At 40.4% G+C, this 20,967-nt stretch overlaps 1 protein-coding gene across 12 annotated transcripts in view; it reads left to right on the forward strand.

Annotated features, from left to right (window-relative positions):
* The window catches only part of ARHGEF28 (Rho guanine nucleotide exchange factor 28), a 339,437-nt gene that overhangs the window by 292,796 nt on the left and 25,674 nt on the right, over positions 1-20,967 (forward strand). For all 12 annotated transcript variants that reach the window (XR_014838058.1, XR_014838057.1, XR_014838059.1 and 9 more), the window contains 4 exons: positions 640-678; positions 783-830; positions 6,174-6,659; positions 15,256-15,544. Coding sequence is in view for 9 of the 12 variants with exons in the window: in XM_085013806.1 (XP_084869932.1) it covers positions 640-678; positions 783-830; positions 6,174-6,659; positions 15,256-15,544 (862 nt within the window). In the remaining 3 variants the exon portion in view is untranslated. The remainder of the gene's footprint in view (positions 1-639; positions 679-782; positions 831-6,173; positions 6,660-15,255; positions 15,545-20,967) is intronic.

Here is a 20,967-nt window from a genome sequence, read left to right on the forward strand (position 1 = left end):
TGAGTGAGGCAGAGACGCCGTCCCCCTGGAGCCGATGGTCCCCTGAAGCCTCCTTCTGTGGCCTCAGCTGACAGTGCTTCTAACAAGGGGCTGTGGTGGTGCATGGGTCCAGGGGGCTCTGAGAGGGGGCGCCTGGAGCGGGTCAGCTAAGCCCTCCCCTCTGGGCCCCTCTGGGTCTGGTTTCTCCTCCCACCCACTGGCCCCCGTGGCTTTGTAAATCTCAAAGTGAGTCAGAGACCCGGCACCACCTCCAGGTTCCAAATCTGGCCTGCAGGATGCAAGCCTGGCCCCAGAGCCAACTTCAGCCTGGGCAGAGAACTCACGCGGACCCTGCGGTTTTCACCAGGTCACGTTGTCACTTAGCGTCTGCAGTGCTGCCTGACCATCTTCCCCAGGTGCTCTGAGGGGTGGCTGGGTGGAAGGAGGCCATGTATCTCAGATACCGAGTTTGCACCCAGGGGCGCTCATCAAGTGGGGGTTTACTTCTGTAGGCTCTGATTTCTGGGAGGAAACAGTCACTATGGAAGCCTTGGGAGAGGGGGAGGTGACTTCCCTGAGGTCATGCACTGTGGAACACGGCAGTACAGCTTTACAAAAGTAGGGCGGGTGTTCATTTTCTCATGTCTTTGTGTGTTTTAGGTGGAATGTAGAAGTTTCCCAGGTTCTTCACAGTCCGAGGTGAGCTCTGCATACCTTAAATGTGTCACCATCCTCTTTTTTTTTTTTTTGGTGGATAATGAATGCTTTTTCAAAACTTTGACACTCACAATCTTATTTTTCAGATTATACAAGCGATACAGAATTTAACCCGTCTCTTGTATAGCCTGCAGGTAACTATGCTCCTCCAGTCTTTGACCTTGTATGAATGTTTCTCTTCACGCAATTCACTTTATTTGATGAATCCCAGACTCGAAAAATTAGGACATTTGAGAGGTAATGAATGATCTTAAAAGACTGCCCCCCACCACTCCACCCTGAGCATAACTCAACTAAGATGTTTTGAGTTTCACCTGGTTTTGTAATCACAAGGCATCACCACTACTATAGTTTTTGCCATTCTTCTCTGAAACTATAAAACAGTTCATATCCTTAAAAAATATTGATGAATATGATCTGGCTTGAGGTTTACAATAAAACTCTTAGGTGAGTGTAGCATGACTTCACATTTTCTGGTGAAACCTTAAATTCACACTTAAACATTTTACACTTCCACATGTGGCCTTTGGCCTTGGGGGCAGTGAAACAAGTCACATGCTCCTAACTTCTTTTGTTGGTTCATCTACCCAGCATTTACAGAGTGCCCTCTCTGGGCCTGATTCTGTGCTGAGGGCTGAGCACACAAAGGTAAGGGGACCACAGAGTCTGCCCGTGCATGGCTCGCTGTTGGTCCAGGGAAGACAGGCATCATCAAAACTAGGTCTGTGGGGCTGGGCAGTCCCATAGGTCACACATAAGAGAGACTGAATATATCCAATTGCTTAATGGTGAGTTAAAAAAATGTCTTTGACACATGAAAGCAATGTTTGTAGATGAATTTATAGAAAATTTTGATACAACTAAATAAAATAAAATAACTTTTAGAGTTCCCTGGTGGCTTAGTTAAGGATCTGCCGTTGTCACTGCTGTGGCACGGGTTTGAACCCTGACCTGGGAACTTCCACATGCCACAGGCACAGCCCAAAAAAAATTTACTTGTGGTTCTGCAGAAAGAGTTATTGTTGTTGGGGGGGAGTGTGTAATCCCTCCAGGTTTTTAGACTCATTGTAGATGTATTCTTGGAACTTGTACCTTTCTATGTCGTTGGCTATTATTCTATAGCACAATTTTTAATGGTTGTATAATATTCCAGTCTATGGAATTTAGCCAGTTCCTCGTAGTTTATACTTCCATGTTTATAGCTCTAGTAGATATCCTTGGACACTGATCTCTTTGAATGTATCTGACTGTTATCTTAGGATAAATTACTAAACTTACTTGTTGAGGTTTTTGATAGACATTGCCCAAATAAGCACTGCCCTTCTCTACTTCTCAGTTTGAAAGTAGGTCAAGGTGCTGATGGTCTTAATTTGCAGTTTCTGAGTCACTGTTGTGATTAAATTTTTTCCCCCCCACTGTTGCTTAGTCATTCATAATTCATATCTTATACCTATTGAATAGTAAAATAAAGTGTGGTTTCAAGTTTTCACCAGAAAAACTGCAGTCAGGCTCCATTTGATGTTTTCTGGTTAATGCTTTGACTGCACCAAGACTTCTTTTATGTTCTGTGGATCATCTGCCTGTTCTTGCTCTAGTACCACTGTCTTAATTATGAAAGTTTTAGATCACACTTGAATATATGACAGGGCTGGTCTCCTCTTATTATTTTTCTAAGCTTGTCTGTCTGTATGTTCTTTCATGAGAGCTTTTGAATCCCTCTGACAAGTTTTTTAACTTCTACTTAGATGGTTACATTAAAATCTTATTACATGTATGAATTAAATGGAGGAGAATTGGCACTTTTGCAATAATTTGTTCTCTTGTCTGAGAACATGTTTTAATTATTTTATGTTCTGCTGGGAAGCTTTGTAATTGTCTTATATAGGTACTTCTTTTGGCTAAGTTTATTCCTGGATGTTATCTCTTTGTTCCTGTTGTGAATGGAATGATATTTTTTCCTTGTGTTTCCCCAATGCTGGTTGCTGGTGTACATAAAGGTATTGATTTTTTTATATATATTTTTAACTGGCCAACTCATTGAACTTTTGGGTGTTTTGTTTTGTTTTAGTAGTTTTCCTGTTAATTCTTTGCAGTATTCCAGGTAGAAAGTAAAAACTTGAAAGTAATGAAAGAAACGCTTCAATAATTACATCAATTTTATTTTCTTGGCTTACCGCCTTGGCTAGAAATTCTGAAATGTATTAGATAACAGTGGCAGTAGGAAGCATCCTTGTTTTATTCAGGATTTCATTGGAATGCTTTTGGTTTCTTAGATATGCTGCTCTGGGGTAGATGTTCTTAGACATTAATTTCTCATGTAAAACAAATATTGTCTCCTTTAAATTTTACCTGGGAAGGGGTATAGTTTGAGTACAGTTCATTAACTTTTGGTGGATGGAAACATTGAGTGTCCTGGCTTGTGTTGCCCGATGAGAATGCTCATAAGGTCATTTCTTTTCAACCTTGAATGCAGCCCTATGTGGATTCAAGGTTTGGAAAAGCTGGATAACCTAAATGTTAGGTTTGCCGAGAGGGGAACGTGCAAGGCCTCGTTGGTAACGCAAAAGAGATTTATTAAGGCAGCAGGGGGGGACGGGCTGAGCTCAGGATGGTGCCAGCTCTGACTGTGAGGAGGTGCCGAGATTACGAAAGATCTGTGGTGGGAATCTGTGGATGGAGTTCATGGCAAAACCATGTGGCAGGAACAACAACGAAGGAGGAGGGGAAAGTCCAGGGAAGGGTGGGTGGGGAGGGGTAGGTGGTCGAGCCCCTTGACAGAGGGCAGTTAATCCTTGTAGGTGGTTCATCTCTGCGCCACATTCCGGGAAAGGGTGTAGCTCCTGTGCTGGGCTGTACCCATGTCCGGCCATGGACATGTCTCCAAGGCGAACCGTCACATTCAGAGGGTGGAAGCCGCTCGCTAAATGACCCAGTTTTTGCAACATCTTAGGCTGAAGCAACATGGGAAATAGCAAATTCTGCAGTGGGTTATCTCGACCCAAGCTTTTGAGCTCGTCTAAGGATATGGGCTCTGAAAAATTTCTGTTCAGAGCATGGTCATCTCTTTTGAAGCTGAATCTCTTAACATGATTAAAGCTTTCTTAGCTAAGCATGTTTGAATCGGACGAAAATGAAAGTTGATCCCTAGGTTTTAGAAAAACAGAGATATGAGGTATAGCCGAGGCAGAAAGGAAAGGACACACTTACTTCAGCAAAGAAAAGGTGAGAGGGTAGCGGCTGGATTGGGAATTTCCCTAAACTTGCAAAGCAAGTACTGATCTCTGGCCTACATAGAAACGTAACCGTGTTAGATGGGACGATGAGTGCCCAGCGTTCACATTTCACCTCTGTGCTACAGGAGAGAGTGGTCTTGTCCCAAATGTTTTTTTGTTTTTTGTTTGTTTGTTTTTGTCTTTTTGCTTTTTAGGCCGCACCCATGGCATCTGGAGGTTCCCAGGCTAGGGGTCCAATCGGAACTACAGCTGTCGGCCTACCCCACAGCCAGAGCAACGCCAGATCCTCAACCCACTGAGCGAGGCCAGGGATCGAACCCGCAACCTCATGGTTCCTAGTTGGATTCGTTTCCACTGTGCCATGAGAGGAACTCCCCTTGTCCCAACTGTTAAGTAGATATGAAGAATACTTCATGGCAGCACTTAATTAATTTAATTATAATCCTTGCACGAGAGCTACCATTGCCTATGGCAGTTTTGGCATAGAAAATATCTGGGTTTTTTGGTTTGTTTTCCTCTGCCAGTGTCCTAAGGATTTATTAGAATTAAGTGGTCTACAGTCTACATTTTGCTTTAGCCGGGTCAGCAGAGTCTTGAATGGCTTCTTATCTCATATTCAGAGATGAAAGTTATTGGTATCTACTCTCAATGATATCGTTGTTTTCTTTATAATAATTGCTGAAGACATTAGTCAAGTATTCATGTGAATTTGCAATTTTTTTTTTTTTTTTGTCTTTTGTCTTTGTTGTTGTTGTTGTTGTTGTTGTTGCTATTTCTTGGGCCGCTCCCGCAGCATATGGAGGTTCCCAGGCTAGGGGTTGAATCGGAGCTGTAGCCACTGGCCTACGCCAGAGCCACAGCAACGCGGGATCTGAGCCGCGTCTGCAACCTACACCACAGCTCACGGCAACGCCAGATCGTTAACCCACTGAGCAAGGGCAGGGACCGAACCCGCAACCTCATGGTTCCTAGTCGGATTCGTTAACCACTGCGCCACGACGGGAACTCCATGAATTTGCAATTTTTTGAGTTGGTTTTCAACTTTAAAAACCTGAATTTTATTTCAAAAGGCCCCATTAGATATGTTTTTGAGGCTGATTCCAAGACAAATCCCACTTTAAAATATACCTTAGTTCTTTAACCTTCAAAAGTAGAGGAAACTGCTGATTTAACAAAGAACTTATGGTCAAATCCTCATCTTCCCAGCGTCTGTTACATGGACTGCTTTAAAATTTTTTTTTTTTTTTTTTTTAGGAAAGAAAAATGGGAATTTATCCCTAGGAGAGTAATAATCTCTCCTAATGAGTCACAACACACATACACACCCAGTATGTGGCCATTTTCAATTTGCCCCTTCTCTGCTTCTTTGTGTTTCCAGTGGGAACTCTTTTAAAATTAAAAGCTTCCAAGGGCATTCACAGAGATTTTTAAATTTTTGATGTTTTGTGGAAACTTTCCAAAACTTGGCAATTATTTCCTATTATACTGCCAAAATTTTCACAGGCAGATACCATAGCTCAAAATGTTTTCTTACTCTGGTTGGTAGTGTCCTCTGGGTTTTAGAGTCTCTGGGTTCTTTAATCATTCCAGCCTCCTTTTAGCAGTCTGTGAAACACATGAATTTCAGCTTAGTGTTTTTTGCGTGACCTTCTTGCAAAGAAAGAAATGACAGCGAGACTCGCTTTACCACTTACGTATCTTACATATGATGTTAACTGCTATTCTCAGGCATTATATTAGAAAAACGATTATTTACCCAAAGCCTCCAAAAGTTTGACTTTTATTTTTATGTCTTCATGGGTGTCCTATAGCTTAACTAATTTCTGGTCTGAGTCTCAAAGGATCCTCCCAGATTTATAGAGATTCTTAAATTCTCCTGAATTATTGACTGGAAAGACCTCAGAAAGAGAAGGAGACACAGGGCAGGAAGGCAGAGCCTTGTGAATTTATGTACTGAATTCTTATTCAGAACACTTGCTTAAATATTATCCAACAACCAGCAACAAACTACATTTCCTTGCTTTGTGCTTTACTTCTTTTGTCCATAAATCCCAGGCCACACCACTAGGGAGATGCACACAAGCCTATCTGAAGCGCCAAAGGCAGTCTCATGAGGTAGCTTAGAACAAGGACAGAAATATTCAGGGGAAATTATTTGGTCGTGCTTTTTGCTTTTAGTGGTGGGTCCAGCTCAAGAGTGCAAACAGTATGGAAGCTTTTTCTCTCCTCCCCTTTCTCTCACAGGCCGCCTTGACCATCCAGGACAGCCACATTGAGATCCACAAGCTGGTTCTCCAGCAGCAGGAGAGCGTGTGTTCTGGCCCTTCTTTCCGAGGCAGCCCCTTGCAGGACCAGGAGAAATACCGCAATCTGGAGAAGCGGCGGGAAGAGCTGGCCAGCATCCACAAGCTGCAGCATCAGTTCCTACAGGACCAGCAGCGCTGGCACCGCAGGTGCGACCAGCAGCAGCGGGAGCAGGAGGCCAAGGCCAGCCGGCTGCAAGCACGAGAGCAGGAGTGCCAAGCACAGGAGGAGCTGCTGCTGAGGAATCGGGAGGAGCTGGACCAGCAGCTCCAGGAGTACCAGCAGAACCTGGAGCGGCTACGGGAGGGCCAACGCCTGGTGGAGAGGGAAAGAGAGAGGATGCGGGCCCAGCAGAGCCTGCTGTGTGGCTGGAAGCACAGCCGGCAGAGTAGCCTTCCTGCAGCATTTTCTCCAGGAAGAATGGAGGTATGGCTCTTCTGGGCTTGCAGAAGCAGAGTATGTATAAGACAGGTTTAGGAGTTCCCGTCGTGGCTCAGTGGTTAACGAATCTGACTAGCATCCACGAGGATGCGGGTTTGATCCCTGGCCTTGCTCAGTGGGTTAAGGATCCAGCTTTGCCATGAGCTGTAGTGTAGGGGTCACAGACATGGCTCAGATCCCGAGTTGTGGCTGTGGCATGGGCCAGCAGCTACAGCTCTGATTGGTCCCCTAGCCTGGTATTCTCCATATGCTGTGGGTATGGCCCTAAAAAGACAAAAGATCAAAAAAAAAAAAAAAAAAAAAAAAAAAGGGCAGGTTTAGTTGTGGTTTTTCCTGGCCATTGACCAAACGTCTATCTTCTTGCAGCTTGGGTAAGAGCTTGTAAGAGTTACTCAGTATGTAGGTGGCAGAAGCTGGAAACCTTCAGAGACAGCCCACGTGCATCTTGACTTGAAATACAGACAATTGAAAGGTCTGGGTGCTCCTGGATCATGGGTTCATTGTACTCTGAGGTGCCCTTACCCAAGAGAAGAAACACAGAAGCAAGTTTTCCTGGTGAGGCAAGGTCTGTCCTCACCATGAGTGATGCTGTCTTCCCTAGAGTTGAAGGACCCCCTTTATAGGCTCTAGTCTTCAGAGTTCTGGATAGATAGGTTTACCGTTTATTATATCAATCAGCTATTAAGGTGCATAGGTACTAAATTTAACAAGTATAATACTATTCTGTTATTCCAAGTTTGTTAACTTTTTTGTAAATTTGACCTAGTAATTTAAAATTCATTTCACAAGTAACAGTTAATATGACTAGTATAATAATTAATGATTGGGCGGGATGAAACCTTTGGAAGGATCTGTGTTTCATTTTGCACCTTCTCTAACTATGCTTGACAATTCTATTTGTCCTAGGAGTTGATTTTTTTGTGACATGTGCACATATGTACTTTTTATTGATAGTACATAAAGTTTTAAAAGTTGATAAACTTAGGTCCTGACTCAGAGACAAGGTGGCAGAGTAGAAGGACTCAAGCTCACCTCCCCCCACAAAAACAATATTATAACTAACTGTTGAACAACCATCAACAAAACAGATTGTAAGCTACCAACAAAATAGACTGGAAGCTACCAAAATAGACTAGAAGCTACTCAAAGACAAAAAAAGAAGCCAAATCAAGATAGTAGGAGGAGTGATTTTGTGATATAAGCAATCCCATACCTGCCTGGTGGGCAACCCACAGACTGGAATATAACTATATCGCAGAAGCTTTCCCATAGGAGTGAGAGTTCCGAGCCCCATGTCAAATTCCCCAGCCTGGAGGGGTCTGGCATTGGGAGGAAGAGCCCCTGGAATACTTGCAATCAGGGGCCAGTGGGGCTTGAGCACAGGAGCACTACAGGATTAGGGGAAACAGAGACCCCTCTTAGAGGGTACACAAGGGTGCCATGTGCACTGGGCCTCAGGGCAAAGCAAGGACTCCATAAGAATCTGAGTCAGACCTATCTGCGAGTCTTGGAGGGTCTCCTAGGAAAGCAAGGGATGACCGTGGCTCACTGTGAAGCAGAACATTGGAGGTGGGAGGTCCCAGGGAATGAATATCAGTGTGAACTCCCCTGGAGGCTGCTATTTTGGAAAAATCTGGCCCCACCCAGAAGGGTGGAAAAGCTCCAGGCCAAACAGCAAACACATTGGGAACATAGCCCCACTCATCAGTAAACAGGCTGGCTAAAGTTCTCCTAGGTGCACAGCCGGCTTTTGTCAAACCCAGAGACAAAGCTCCATCTACCAGAGGGACGAGAACTCAACTCCACCTACCAGGGGGCAGAAGCAGTCCCTCCCATCGAGAAGCCTTCCACAAGCCTGCTTGTCAACTTCATGCACAAGGGGGCAGACACCAGAAGCAAGAGAGGTTACAACCCTGTAGCCTGCAAAAAGGAGAGCACACAAGAACCTATACAAAATGAAAAAGCAGAGAAATATGAGACAGATGAAGGAACATGACAAAACCTCAGAAAAACAACTAAGTGAGTTAGAGATAAGCAGCCTACTTGAAAAAGACCTTAGCGTATTCATTGTAAAGATGATCCAAGATCTCAGAAAAAAACTGGAAGCAAAGATTGATAAATTACAAGAAATGTTTAACATGGAGTTCCCTTTATGGCTCAGCAAAAAGGAACCTAACTAGTATCCACAAGGACGTGGGTTTGATCCCTGGCCTTGCTCAGTGGGCTAAGGATCCAGTATTGCTATGGCTGTGGTGTAAGTTGGCAGCTGCATTTCTGATTTGACCCCTGGCCTAGGAACTTCCATATTCCTTGGGTGTGGCCCTAAAAAGCCAAGGGAAAAAAAAGAGAGAAAGGAGGAATGAAATGTTTAACAAAGAAAGAGAAGATTTAAAGATTAAACAAGCAGATATGAACAACACAATAACTGAAATAAAAAATTCACTGGAAGAAACCAATAGCAGAATATAGGAGGCAAAGAATGAATAAGCAAGGTGGAAGACACTGACACAGAACATAATAAAAAAAGAATGAAAAGAAATGAGGTTCCCTCCATGGCTCAGTGGTTAATGAATGAACCTGACTAGGATCCTTGAGGATGTGGGTTTGATCCCTGGCCTCACTCATTGGGTTAAGGATCTGTCATTGCTGTGAGTTGTGGTGTAGGTCACAGACACAGTTCTGATCCACATTGCTGTGGCTGTGGCATAGACCAGCAGCTGTAGCTCCGATTTGACTCCTAGCCTGGGAACTTCCACATGCCACAGGTGCAGCCCTTAAAAAAAAAAAAAAAAAAAAAAAAGATAAAGGAAAAGAAATGAGGACAGTCTAAGAGAACTCTGGGACAACTTTAAACACACCAACATTCACATTATATGGGTGACAGAAAGAGAGAGAAAAGGTCAGAGAAAATATTTGAGAGATAAAAGCTGAAAATTTCCCTAACGTGGGAAGGGAAATACTCAAATTCAGGAAGCACAACAAATACCATAAAATACCATATAACATAAACCCAAGGAGGAATACCCCAAGACACATATTAATCAAACTCACCAAAATTAAAGACAAAGAGAAGATACTGAAAGCAGCTAGGGAAAAGCAACAAAAATATACAAGGGAACCCTGATAAGGTTATCAGCTGATTTTTTTTAGCACAAACTCTGCAGGCCAGAAGGGAGTGGCATGATATACTTTAAGTGATGAAAGGAAAAAGCCTACAACCAAGAATGCTCTACCCAGCAGAGCTGTCATTCAGATTTGAAGGAGGAATCAAAAACTTTATCAACAAGAAAAAGTCAAAAGAATTCAGCATCACCAAAGAAGCTTTACAACAAACACTAAAGGAACTTCTTTTGGTGGAAAATAAAATGCTACTATTAGGTGTTCCCATTTTGGCTTGGCAGGTTATTTTTACAAACCTGACTAGGATGAGGATGCAGGTTTGATCTCTGGCCTTGCTCAGTGGGTTAAGGATAGATCCAGTGTTGCCATGAGCTGTGGTGGAGGTCACAGATGCAGCTTTGATCCCATGTTGCTGTGGCTGTGGTGTAGACTGGCAGCTATAGCTCCAATTTGACCCCTTGCCTGGGAAAGAAGAAAAGAGAAGGGAAGGGAGGGGAAGGAAGGAAGTATTAGAAATAATAAAATTGCAAATGATAAGGCTCACTGGTAAAGGCAAACATATTGTAATGGTAGGAAATCATTCATGCACAAATATGATATCAAAACCAGCAATCATGAGAAGAGGAGGGTACAAATGCAGGGTACTAGGATACTGGAGATGCATTTACAGTTAAGAGACCAGCAACTTAAAACAATCATATATATGTTGTTTTATATCTATCTATCTATCATGAGAAGAGGAGGGTACAAATGCAGGGTACTAGGATACTGGAGATGCATTTACAGTTAAGAGACCAGCAACTTAAAACAATCATATATATGTTGTTTTATATCTATCTATCTATCTATCTACCTATCTATCTATCTATCTATCTATCGGCAGATATAGAGAGACTTCTTTATCAAAACCTCACAGTAACTGAAAAATCTACAATAAATACACACACAAGTAAGAAAAAGCATTCCAAACACAACACTAATGATAGTCATCAAACTACAAGAGAAGAGAACAAGAGAAGGGAAGAAAAAGACTAACAAAAACAGATCCAAAACAACTAACCAAATGGCAATAAGAACATACATGACAACAATTGCCTTAAATGTAGATGGACTAAATGCTCCAACCAAAAGACATAGACTGGCTGAATGGGTACAAAAACCATATATATGCTGTCTACAAAACACCCACTTTAGTTCTAGGAACACATACAAACTGAAAGTGAGAGGATGGAAGGAGATATTCCAATCAAACAGAAATCAAAAGAAAAGTGGAGTAGCAATATTCATATCAGACAAAATAGACTTTAAAATGAAGATGGTGACAAGAGACAAAGGTCATTACATAACGATCAAAGGATCAATCCAAGAGGAAGGCATAACAATTGTAAATGAATGTACACCTAGCATAGGAGCACCTCAATATATAAGGCAACTTCTAACAGCCATAAAAGGAGAAATCAACAATAACACAATAGTAGGGCTTTAACGCCCCACTTACAGCAATGGACAGATCATTCAGACAGAAAATCAACAAAGAAACACAGGCCTTAAATGATTCATTAAACCACATGGACTTAATAGATATTCATAGGACATTCCACACAAAAGCAGCAGAATACACATCCTTCTCAAATACACATGGAACATTCTCTAGGATAGGTCATATTCTGGGCTGCAAATCAAGCTTTGGTAAATTTAAGAAAATTGAAATCATATCATGCATCTTTTCTGAACAAAACGCTGTAACACTAGAAATCACCTACAAGAAAAAAACTGCAAAAAACACAAACATGAAGATTAAACAATATTCTATGAAACACCCAGTGGATAACTGAAGAAATCAAAGAGGAATTCAAAAAATACTTAGAGACAAATGACAATGAAGACAAAATGATCCAAAGCCTATGGGATGCAGTAAAACTGTTCTAAGAGGGAAGTTTATAGTGATACAAACCTACCTCAGAAGACAAGAAAAATCTCAAATAACCTAACCTTATACCTGAAGAAACCAGAGAAAGAAGAACAAACAAAACCCAAAGTGAATAGAAGGGAGGAAATTATAAAGATCAGAGCAAAAATGAAATAGCAACAAAGAAAACAATAGACCAATGAAACAAAAAGCTAGTTCTTTGAAAAGATCAATAAAGTTGACAAACCCTTACCCAGACCCGTCAAGAAAAAAAGGAAGAGGGCTCAAATCAGTGATATTAGGAATAAAAAAGGAGAGGTTACAATGGACATCACTGAGATACAAAGGATCGCAAGAGACTGCTACACGCAAGTATATGCCAATAAAATGGACAACCTACAAGAAATGGACAGATTCTAGAAAGGTACAATCTGTCATGACTGAATCATGAAGAAATAGAAAAGATGAATGGACCAATCACAAATACTGAATTGAAACTGTGATTAAAAAACTTCCAACAAACAAAAGTCCAGGACCTGATGGCTTCATAGGTGAATTCTATCAAACATATAGAGAAGCATTAACACTTACTCTTCTGAAACTATTCCAAAAAATTGCAGAGGAAGGATTACTCACAAACTTGTTCTATGAGGCCACCATCACCCTGATACCAAAACGAAAGACACCAGTAAAAAAAAAAAAAGAAAATTATAGGTCAATATTACTGATGAACATAGATGCAGAAATCCTCTACAAAATACTAGCAAACTGAATCCAGCAATACATTGAAAGGATCAAATGATCAAGTGGGATTTATCCCAGGGATGCAAGGATTTTTCAATATCCACAAATCAATCAGCATGGTACACTTCATTAACAACCTGAAGAATAAAATCCAACCTCAGTAGATGTGGAAAAAAACTTTTGGCGAAATCCAGCACCCATATCAGATAAAACTCTCCAGAGAGTGGGCATAGAAGGAACCCACGTCAACATAATAAAGACCACATATTATAAACCCATAGCTGAAATCATTCTCAACAGTGAAAAGCTGAAATAATTCCTCACAAAGTTCAGGAATAAAGATGTCCACTCTTGCCACTTTTATTCAACATAGATTTGGAAGTTCTAGCCATGGCAATCCGAGAAGAAAAATAAATAAAAGTTATCCAAATTGGAAGGAAGAAATAAAACTATCATTGTTTGCAGTTGACATAATACTATACATGGAAAATCCTAAATATTCTACCAGAAAACTGTTAGATGTCATCGATGAATTTGGCAAAGTTGCAGGATACAAAATTAATACACAGAAATCTATTGCATTTCTATATGCTAACAATGAAAGATCAGAAAGAGAAATTAGGGAAACAATTCCATTTACCATCACATCAAAAGGAATAAAATACTTAGGAATACACCTCCCTAAAATGACAAAAGATCTATCATCTGAAAACCATAAAATGCTGCTGGAAGAAATAAAAAATTACATAAGCAGATGGAAATATATGCCATTACTCTTAGATTGAAGTAGAAGAAAAAAAATTTTTTTAATTTGTATGGAAACACAAAGACTCCAGATTGCCAAAACAATCCCAAGAAGGAAAAATGGAGCTGGAGGAATCATGCTCCCTGACTTCACACTATAATACAAAGCTATAGCCACCAAAACAGTATGGCACTGGCTCAGAAACAGAAATGTAGATCAATGGTATAGGATAGAAAGCCCAGAAATAAATGCATGCACCTTTGCTAAACTAATCTATGGCAAAGGAAGCAAGAATATACAATGGAGAAAAGAAAGTTTCTTCAATAAGTGGTGCTTGGAAAACTGGAGAGCATCCTGTAAAAGAATAAAATTAGAACACTCTCTTAACACCATACACAAAAATAAACTCAAAATGGATAAAAGACCTAAATATAAGACTGGATGCTGTAAAACTCTTAGAGGAAAACTGTCCAAATACTGACATAAACTGCTGCAATATCTCAGATCGATCTCTTGAGTAATGAAAATAAAAACAAAAATAAACAAATGGGACTTAATTAAACTTTAAAGTTTTTGCACAGCAAAGGAAACCCTAAACAAAACAAAAAGACAGCCCATAGAATGGGAGAAAATACTTGCAAATGAAGTGACTGACAAGAGATTTATCTCCAAAATATACAAACAACTCATGCAGCTCGATATCAAAAAACAATCCAATCAAAAAATGGGCAGACATTTCTCCAGAGAAGACTTACAGATGGCCAGAAAACACATGCGAAGATGCTCAGCATTACTAATTATTTTAGAAATGCAAATCAAAACTAGTATGAGATACCACTTAAACCAGCAGGAATGACCATCATCAAAAAGTCTATAAACAATAAATGCCAAAGAAGGTACAGAGAAAAGGGACCCCTCCTACACTGTTGGTGAGGATGTAAATTGGTACAACCACTGTGAAGAACAATATGGAGGTTCCTTTAAAAAACTAAATATAGAACTACCGTATGATCCAGCAATCCCACTCCTGCACATTTATCTAGAGAAATCCATGATTTGAAAAGGTACATGCACCTCAGTGCTCATAGCAGCACTGTTTACAATAGCCAATACATGGTAGCAACCTAAATGTCCATCAACAGGAATGGATAAAGAAAATATGGTACATATAGACAATGGAATATTAGCCATAAAAAAGAGTGAAATAATCCCATTTGCAGCAACATGGATGGACGTACTAAGCATGGATTATCATACTAAGTGAAGTTAGTCAGACAAAGACAAATATTATATGATATAACTTACATGTGGAATCTAAATAAAGAATACAAACAAACTTATTTGCCAAACAGAAACAAACTCACAAACTTTGAAAACAAACTTATAGTTACCAAAGGGGGCAGGTTGTGGACGGAGGGATGAACAGGGCTTTGGGATTGGCATATGCACACTATGGTTTATGGAATGATTGGCCAAGGGGGACCTGCTATATAGCACAGAGAACTCTACCCAATATTCTGTGATGGTCTGTGTGGGAAAGGAATCTGAAAAAGAGCAGATGTGTGTACATGTATAACTGAATCACTTTGTTGTATAGCAGAAATTATCACAACATTATAAATTGATTATACATTGATAAAACTTTAAAAAATAAAAAAAATTGATAAGCTTCTAAAATGATCTATGTTACATCTGATTTTCCTTTCATGTTGGCTCAGTTACATTTGTAGAAAATACCTTATGCATACATGTCTTCAACTTTTATTTAACAAAAATGAAAAGGCTGTTGCCTTAAAGTTAGAAACACTTCAATGGCACCGAGCGCTGCCTCTTGATTTTTTGCTTGTTTTCTGTGTCTTTTATGATATACTGTGCATTGCGAATTGAAGTGTTTGGTACTAGCTCATTAAAAGGCGATGGGAGGCAGGAGTCAAGGGTAATAGTCTTCTCTTTTCCACTCTTATTATTGACATCTTGATTGCTAAAATGTATTAGGAATACTTTATAAAACTTGTGCAAATTGCTGGAGAAATTATTGTATTTTTTCTTTTTTTCTTACACAGCTGATGGAACTTAATCGATCTGAGAATTTCTGTCATGAAAATTCATTCTTCATCAATGAAGCTTTAGTGCAGATGTCACTTAACACTTTCAACAAGCCGACTCCATCAGATGCCACTTACCCCCCAGATATATCCCATTCTGATTTGGTCAGGACTTGTGGAAATCAAGTAGCCCTCAAGACGGACGTTTCCCGGCCCTCAGATGTCAACCATGAACCGTGGGTAGCTGCTGGGCCCTGTCATCAGATACCCCCTCTCCACCAAAGCAGCAAAGATTCTTGCGAAAATGGTAATTAATAACTTTAAACATCATCCTTATCATTTCCATAAGAAGCTGTTTCTCTGAAGGGTTTGTTCTCTTCTTCAGAGCAAGGGAATAAATTGGTGCTGATGAGCTGGAGTTTGTGGCAAAAACTTTTCTTGGGGGACATCTGGACCCTTGCTTTTGAGAATCTAGATAAACTAGACCATGGTCAGAGGGCTTGGAGGATGCCACCAAGATGAGGGAACTAGACAGGGCTCTCAGGACTGGGGGTTAAGTGATAACGTTCCCTGAAAAGTGCAGGATCTTGGCATTTATTCCTCACTGTTGGTCTCACCCTGTTCTGATATAGACATGCTTGTTGACCTCAGAAATAAATGCACAGCGTTCGTGGTAGGGCCTTATTGTCTTTTGGGGCAGTTTCCTGTAATGTCAGTAAAAATCTTCTGTAGTGCAGCTCCACACCCAAAATGAAATTAACATCGTTTGTCATTGCAGAAAAAGGTGTTATGTCTCCATAAGTACCTCATAATAACACAATTTGCTAATCCCATTAAAGCCTTTGCCAAATATAAATGCAAGGCAGCTCGAGTTACCCGCTGCACATGAATCCAAATGATTTCAATCTATGCCTATTATAAAGTGTTTTCTGTGGGATATGAGGTAGGGAATGAGAAGAACTTGAAACCTCTCTGCTGAAAAACAGATGGCATGCAGCAGAGTAAACAAGTGGCCGGCCACATGGATGTGAAGTAGATCACTGACAGCAACATGTTTCAGAGATGCCAAACAGGCAGTGGCATAGAAATCTTTAGAACTGGACACAGATTTGTTCCTTGCTTCGTATATATTCTTAGTATGTCAGTAGGATAATTTCTCAGCAATGAAGACGTTTGAACACGTTCAGCTTCTCCAGATTAGAGAGTCATCATTCTGACTCTGCCTGAAAATAGATGTATTACTGATCCAAATTATGTTGATTTGTCGTAATGGCTAATTCTTCACATTATTTAGTCATTGCCGTAACATTCTTATTTCTTATTAGCAGGTAGGAGAGAATGAAATAATTCTTTAAAGTATCATTTCAAATATGCTTTGAAAAAGGAAAAAGACAATGGAGGAGCACGCTGGGATTTGAAACTGGGCAGAATGTAGAAAATGCAACCCCTTTAATGCATCATCTTGCAGCTCTAGTACTACAGAGACCACACTGCCAGACGCCTTCTCTGGGTGCATGTTGCTGTGCTGTGTGGCTTCATGAAGTTGTTCTTTGCAGTGCTTTCTCTATTGTCAGTGTGGTTTTGCAGCCTGGCTTTGGGATAATTCAGAAACTCCATTTGAGTTAAACCACACTCAGCTTTTGTTGGAAAGAACTATTTCCACTTTTTCTCTATCTCCCATCTTTTTCTGTTGACTTGTGCTTTAAAGCAGAAAGCTCTTAAACTTTTGGCAGCGTGCTTGGAGGAGATAGAAAACATCCTAAGGAAATAAACAGGGATTATATACAAAACCAGTCTCTCCACATGTAGGGAATTAAACGTAGCCCAGGGAAATGCTGAGAAGATGTACTTAGGCTTCAGATATTGTGTCCAGTGTCAGCCAAAGACACCCAGGACAGGGACAAAAGAATGAAAAATCTACTCTGGCCTTCATCTCTCAGGAATATTCTGGTGTGTGCAAGGAAGGATTAGATGATAGGGAAGGGCAATGAAGATTGGAGATACATTCTTAAGAGGGTTGTCTGGGCTAGATAAAATTGTTTGAGCAGGAGTTCTAAGTGTGGCTTAGCGGAAACGAATCTGAATAGCATCCATGAGGATGCAGGTTCAATCCCTGGCCTCGCTCAGTGGGTTAAGGATCCAGCATTGCTGTGAGCTGTGGTGTAGTTTGCAGACTCGGCTCAGATCTTTCATTGCTGTGGCTGTGGTGCAGGCTGGCAGCTGTAGTTCTGATTAGATCCCTAGCCTGGGAACCTCGTGGGTTCAGCCCTAAAATTAAATAAAAATAAAAAGGTGTTCTAGCTGCTCCAGAGCTTTCGTGGGTCTTAGAATGGAAAGGAGCTCAAAATCAGCCATTGGCGGCCTTCGCTAGACTCTGCCTGTGCTCTCCTCAGAGGCCTGGGGGAGGGGAGGGGATGGAGAGGAGGAGCGGGAGGAGGCTGGAGGAGCCCGGGCCAGGCTGGGCTGGGGGAGAAGGGGACAGTCCCTGTGCTAGAACCTAGGACAGGGCTGTGTCAGTGCCCCTCCTTCACATTTTGCTGCTATATCTTTGGGTGAGTGGTCATCAGTGACCACTGCACAACAAAATTTCCCTCTAATGTTCTTGGTTGGTGTTTTTATTAAATGTGCACTAACTGTGGTTTGATTGCAGCTCCTTAAAGAAGTTTTGTTTGGTCTTGTGTTGAGTGGTGCATAAGAGCAGAGCAGATCAGTGGAAACATGAATTTGGGGAATAGTAAGCTTGGTGGAAGAAATTGCATGTAAATTAAATTCTTGAACATGCTTGGCTGAGGCCTAGATTGGAATTTTCGTTTGGTTGCTTATGCCAACCAAACCAGGCATTTTACTGTGCTTTTTGTGTTCCGATTGTAATTGGTTATTGACTTGCTCTATCACCACTGCCACGACTGCCAGTTATATGACGCCTAGCAAATTTCAGGCACTGAGCTAAGGGTTTACCTGGGGAAATCCATTTAGTACTCACAACCATCCACTGAGGTGGTTCTGTTATCATCTCCATTTGAGGGAAGGAAACAGGCACAGAGAGGTTCAGTGACTCCTCCAAGGCCACACAGCTAATAAATAGCCAAACTGGAGATGGACCTGGAAAGACTGGTTCTGGAGGCCATGCTCTGAACCATTACACTGTACTCTGGTAATTTCTAGGATGCTGTTTGGAATTGTCCTTTTCTAAAAGAAGGTGGAGTAGAACTAGAATAAATTCTATTGTCATGCCTAGGAGGATTTCACGATGAAGAGTGAATTCTTCGTTGTTGTTGTTTTTGTCCCCGCCTTCTTTTTTTTTATATTGCCATTTGAAAAATATTTCTGAATCCTTTGGACTGTTGTGGCCAGTGGTTGCATGTGTTCAGAGGCTCTTCAGATATCATAAATACCCTGTGGCTTCCCTTTTTTTTTTTTAAACCCCAGAAGACACATTTTCTTAAAGACCATTAGTTTCTCTCATGTTGGCTAATAATAGCCCTGTGTTACCTGTAAATATTTTTTGAGGAAATACTTTATAAAGAACTTTACTTTCCAGTTTTGGAAGTTGTCTCATGAACAAAATTCTTGATGCGTGAACATAAATCCGAATTGGTGTTTGATTTTATTTATAGTGGAAGAGATGGTGGGTTTAAAAACTCAATCTGCACTCCTCTGAGGGACACTGGCCAAGACTACAGAAAATTTGAATTTTTTTTTTAAGAATGGGGTCCTTGTAGGACAACTGCTGTGTAATAGGCCCCATGAAATGCTCAACCATATTACTCTTTTTCTGTATTAATCTTCTTAAAGGCAAAACCAACAAAAACCATTTTACTTCTGGGCCTTTTTTTCTCCCATAGCTTTAGAATTTTAGAACTATTTATTCGGCGTCTCTGAATCAGTTTATGATATTTGCCTTTTTTATTTTTATTTTTATGATTAAAGTATAGCTGATTTACAGTGTTTTGTCAAGTTCTGTTGTACAACAAAGTGACCCAATCACACACATTTCCCTGTGCTGTACAGTGGGATCCCATTGCCCATCCATTCCAAATATAATAGTTTATATCCAAAAAAACCCCCAAATACCCATCCATCTCATCCCCTCCTCTTTCCCCCTTGGGAACCCCAAGTCTGTTCTTTTTGGGCATGATCTGTTTCTGTTTTTTGTTTGTTTGTTTGTTATTTTTAGATAGGATCATCTGGTCCATAGTTTAGATTCCACAAATAAGTGATATCAAATGGTATTTGTCTTTTTCTTTCTGACTTACTTCACTTAGTATGAGAGTCTCTAGATCCATCCATGTTGATGCAAATGGCATTAGTTTGTCTTTTTTATGGCCGAGTAATATTCCATGGTATATCTCTACCACATCTTCTTATCCATTCATCTGTTGATGGACGTTTAGGTTGTTCCAATGTCTTGGCTATTGTGAATAGTGCTGCTGTGGACATAGGGGGTGCATGTATCTTTTTCAGTGAAAGTTTTGTCCAGTTATATGCCCAGTGGTGGAATTGCCAGGTCATATGGTAGCTCTGTATTTAGTTTCCTGAGGTATCTCCATACTGTTTTCTATAGTGGTTGTACCAATTTACATTCCCACCAACAGTGGAGGAGGGTACCTTTTCTCCATACCCTCTCCAGTATTTGTTATTTGTTGACTTGTTAATGATGGCCATTCTGACTGATGTGAGGTGGTACTTCATTGTAATTTTGATTTGCATTTCTCTAATAATTAATGATTTCGAGCATTTTTTCATATATCTGTTGGCCATCCATATGTCTTCTTTGGAGAAATGTCTATTAAGGTCTTCTGCCCATCTTTCAATTAGGTTGTTCGTTTGTTGTTGAGTTGCATCAGTTGTTTGTATATTTTGGAGATTAGACCCTTTTCTGTTGCGTCATTGGCAAAGATTTTCTCCCATTTTGTGGGTTGTCTTTTCATTTTTTTAATGGTTTCCTTTGCCGTGCAAAAGCTTTTGAGTTTGATTAGTTTCCATTGGTTTATTTGTATCTTTATGGTCATTATTCTAGAAGGTGGATCAAACAAGATGTTGCTGTGATTTATGTCAAAGAGCATTCTGCCTATGTTTTCCTCTAGGAGTTTTATAGTGTCTGGCCTTATATTTAGGTCTTTAGTCATTTAGAATTTTGTGGGGTTTTTTGTATATGGTATTAGGCAGTATTCTACTTTCATTCTTTTCCATGTAGTTTTCTAGTTTTCCTAGCAATATTTATTGAAGAGACTATCTTTCTTCCACTGTATGTTCTATCCTCCTTTGTCATAGATTAGTTGCCCATAGGTACTTGGGTTATATAGCTGGGCTTTCTATCCTATTCCATTGGTTTGTATTTCTGTTTCTGTGCCAGTACCATATTTTTGGATGACTTTACCTTTGTAGTATTGTCTAAAGTCAGGAAGCTTGATTCCTCCTTTTCATTTTTCTTTTTCAATATTGCTTTGGCTATTCAGGGTCTCTTGTGTTCCCATACAAATTTTAAAATGTTCTCTTTTGGTTCTGTGAAGAATGTCTTGGGAATTTGATAGGGATTGCATTGAATCTGTAGATTGCCTTTTTTATTAATCAACAGAGAAAATACTTTATGGTAAAATAATTAAACTGAAATCTTTTTAGTATCCTTTTTCAGTTATGTTTTTATCTATACTTCAATATTTGCACATTATGTAAAAAGTTCCTCCTCAGTATTATTAAAATATCATCATTTTGCCATAATGTATATGA

This window comes from Sus scrofa, chromosome 2 (genome assembly GCF_054392235.1).
Source record: "Sus scrofa isolate SSC_HxYL_T2T_F1_AM1 chromosome 2, Sscrofa_HxYL_maternal_Yorkshire_Landrace_v2.0, whole genome shotgun sequence".
NCBI classification, from domain to species: domain Eukaryota; kingdom Metazoa; phylum Chordata; class Mammalia; order Artiodactyla; family Suidae; genus Sus; species Sus scrofa.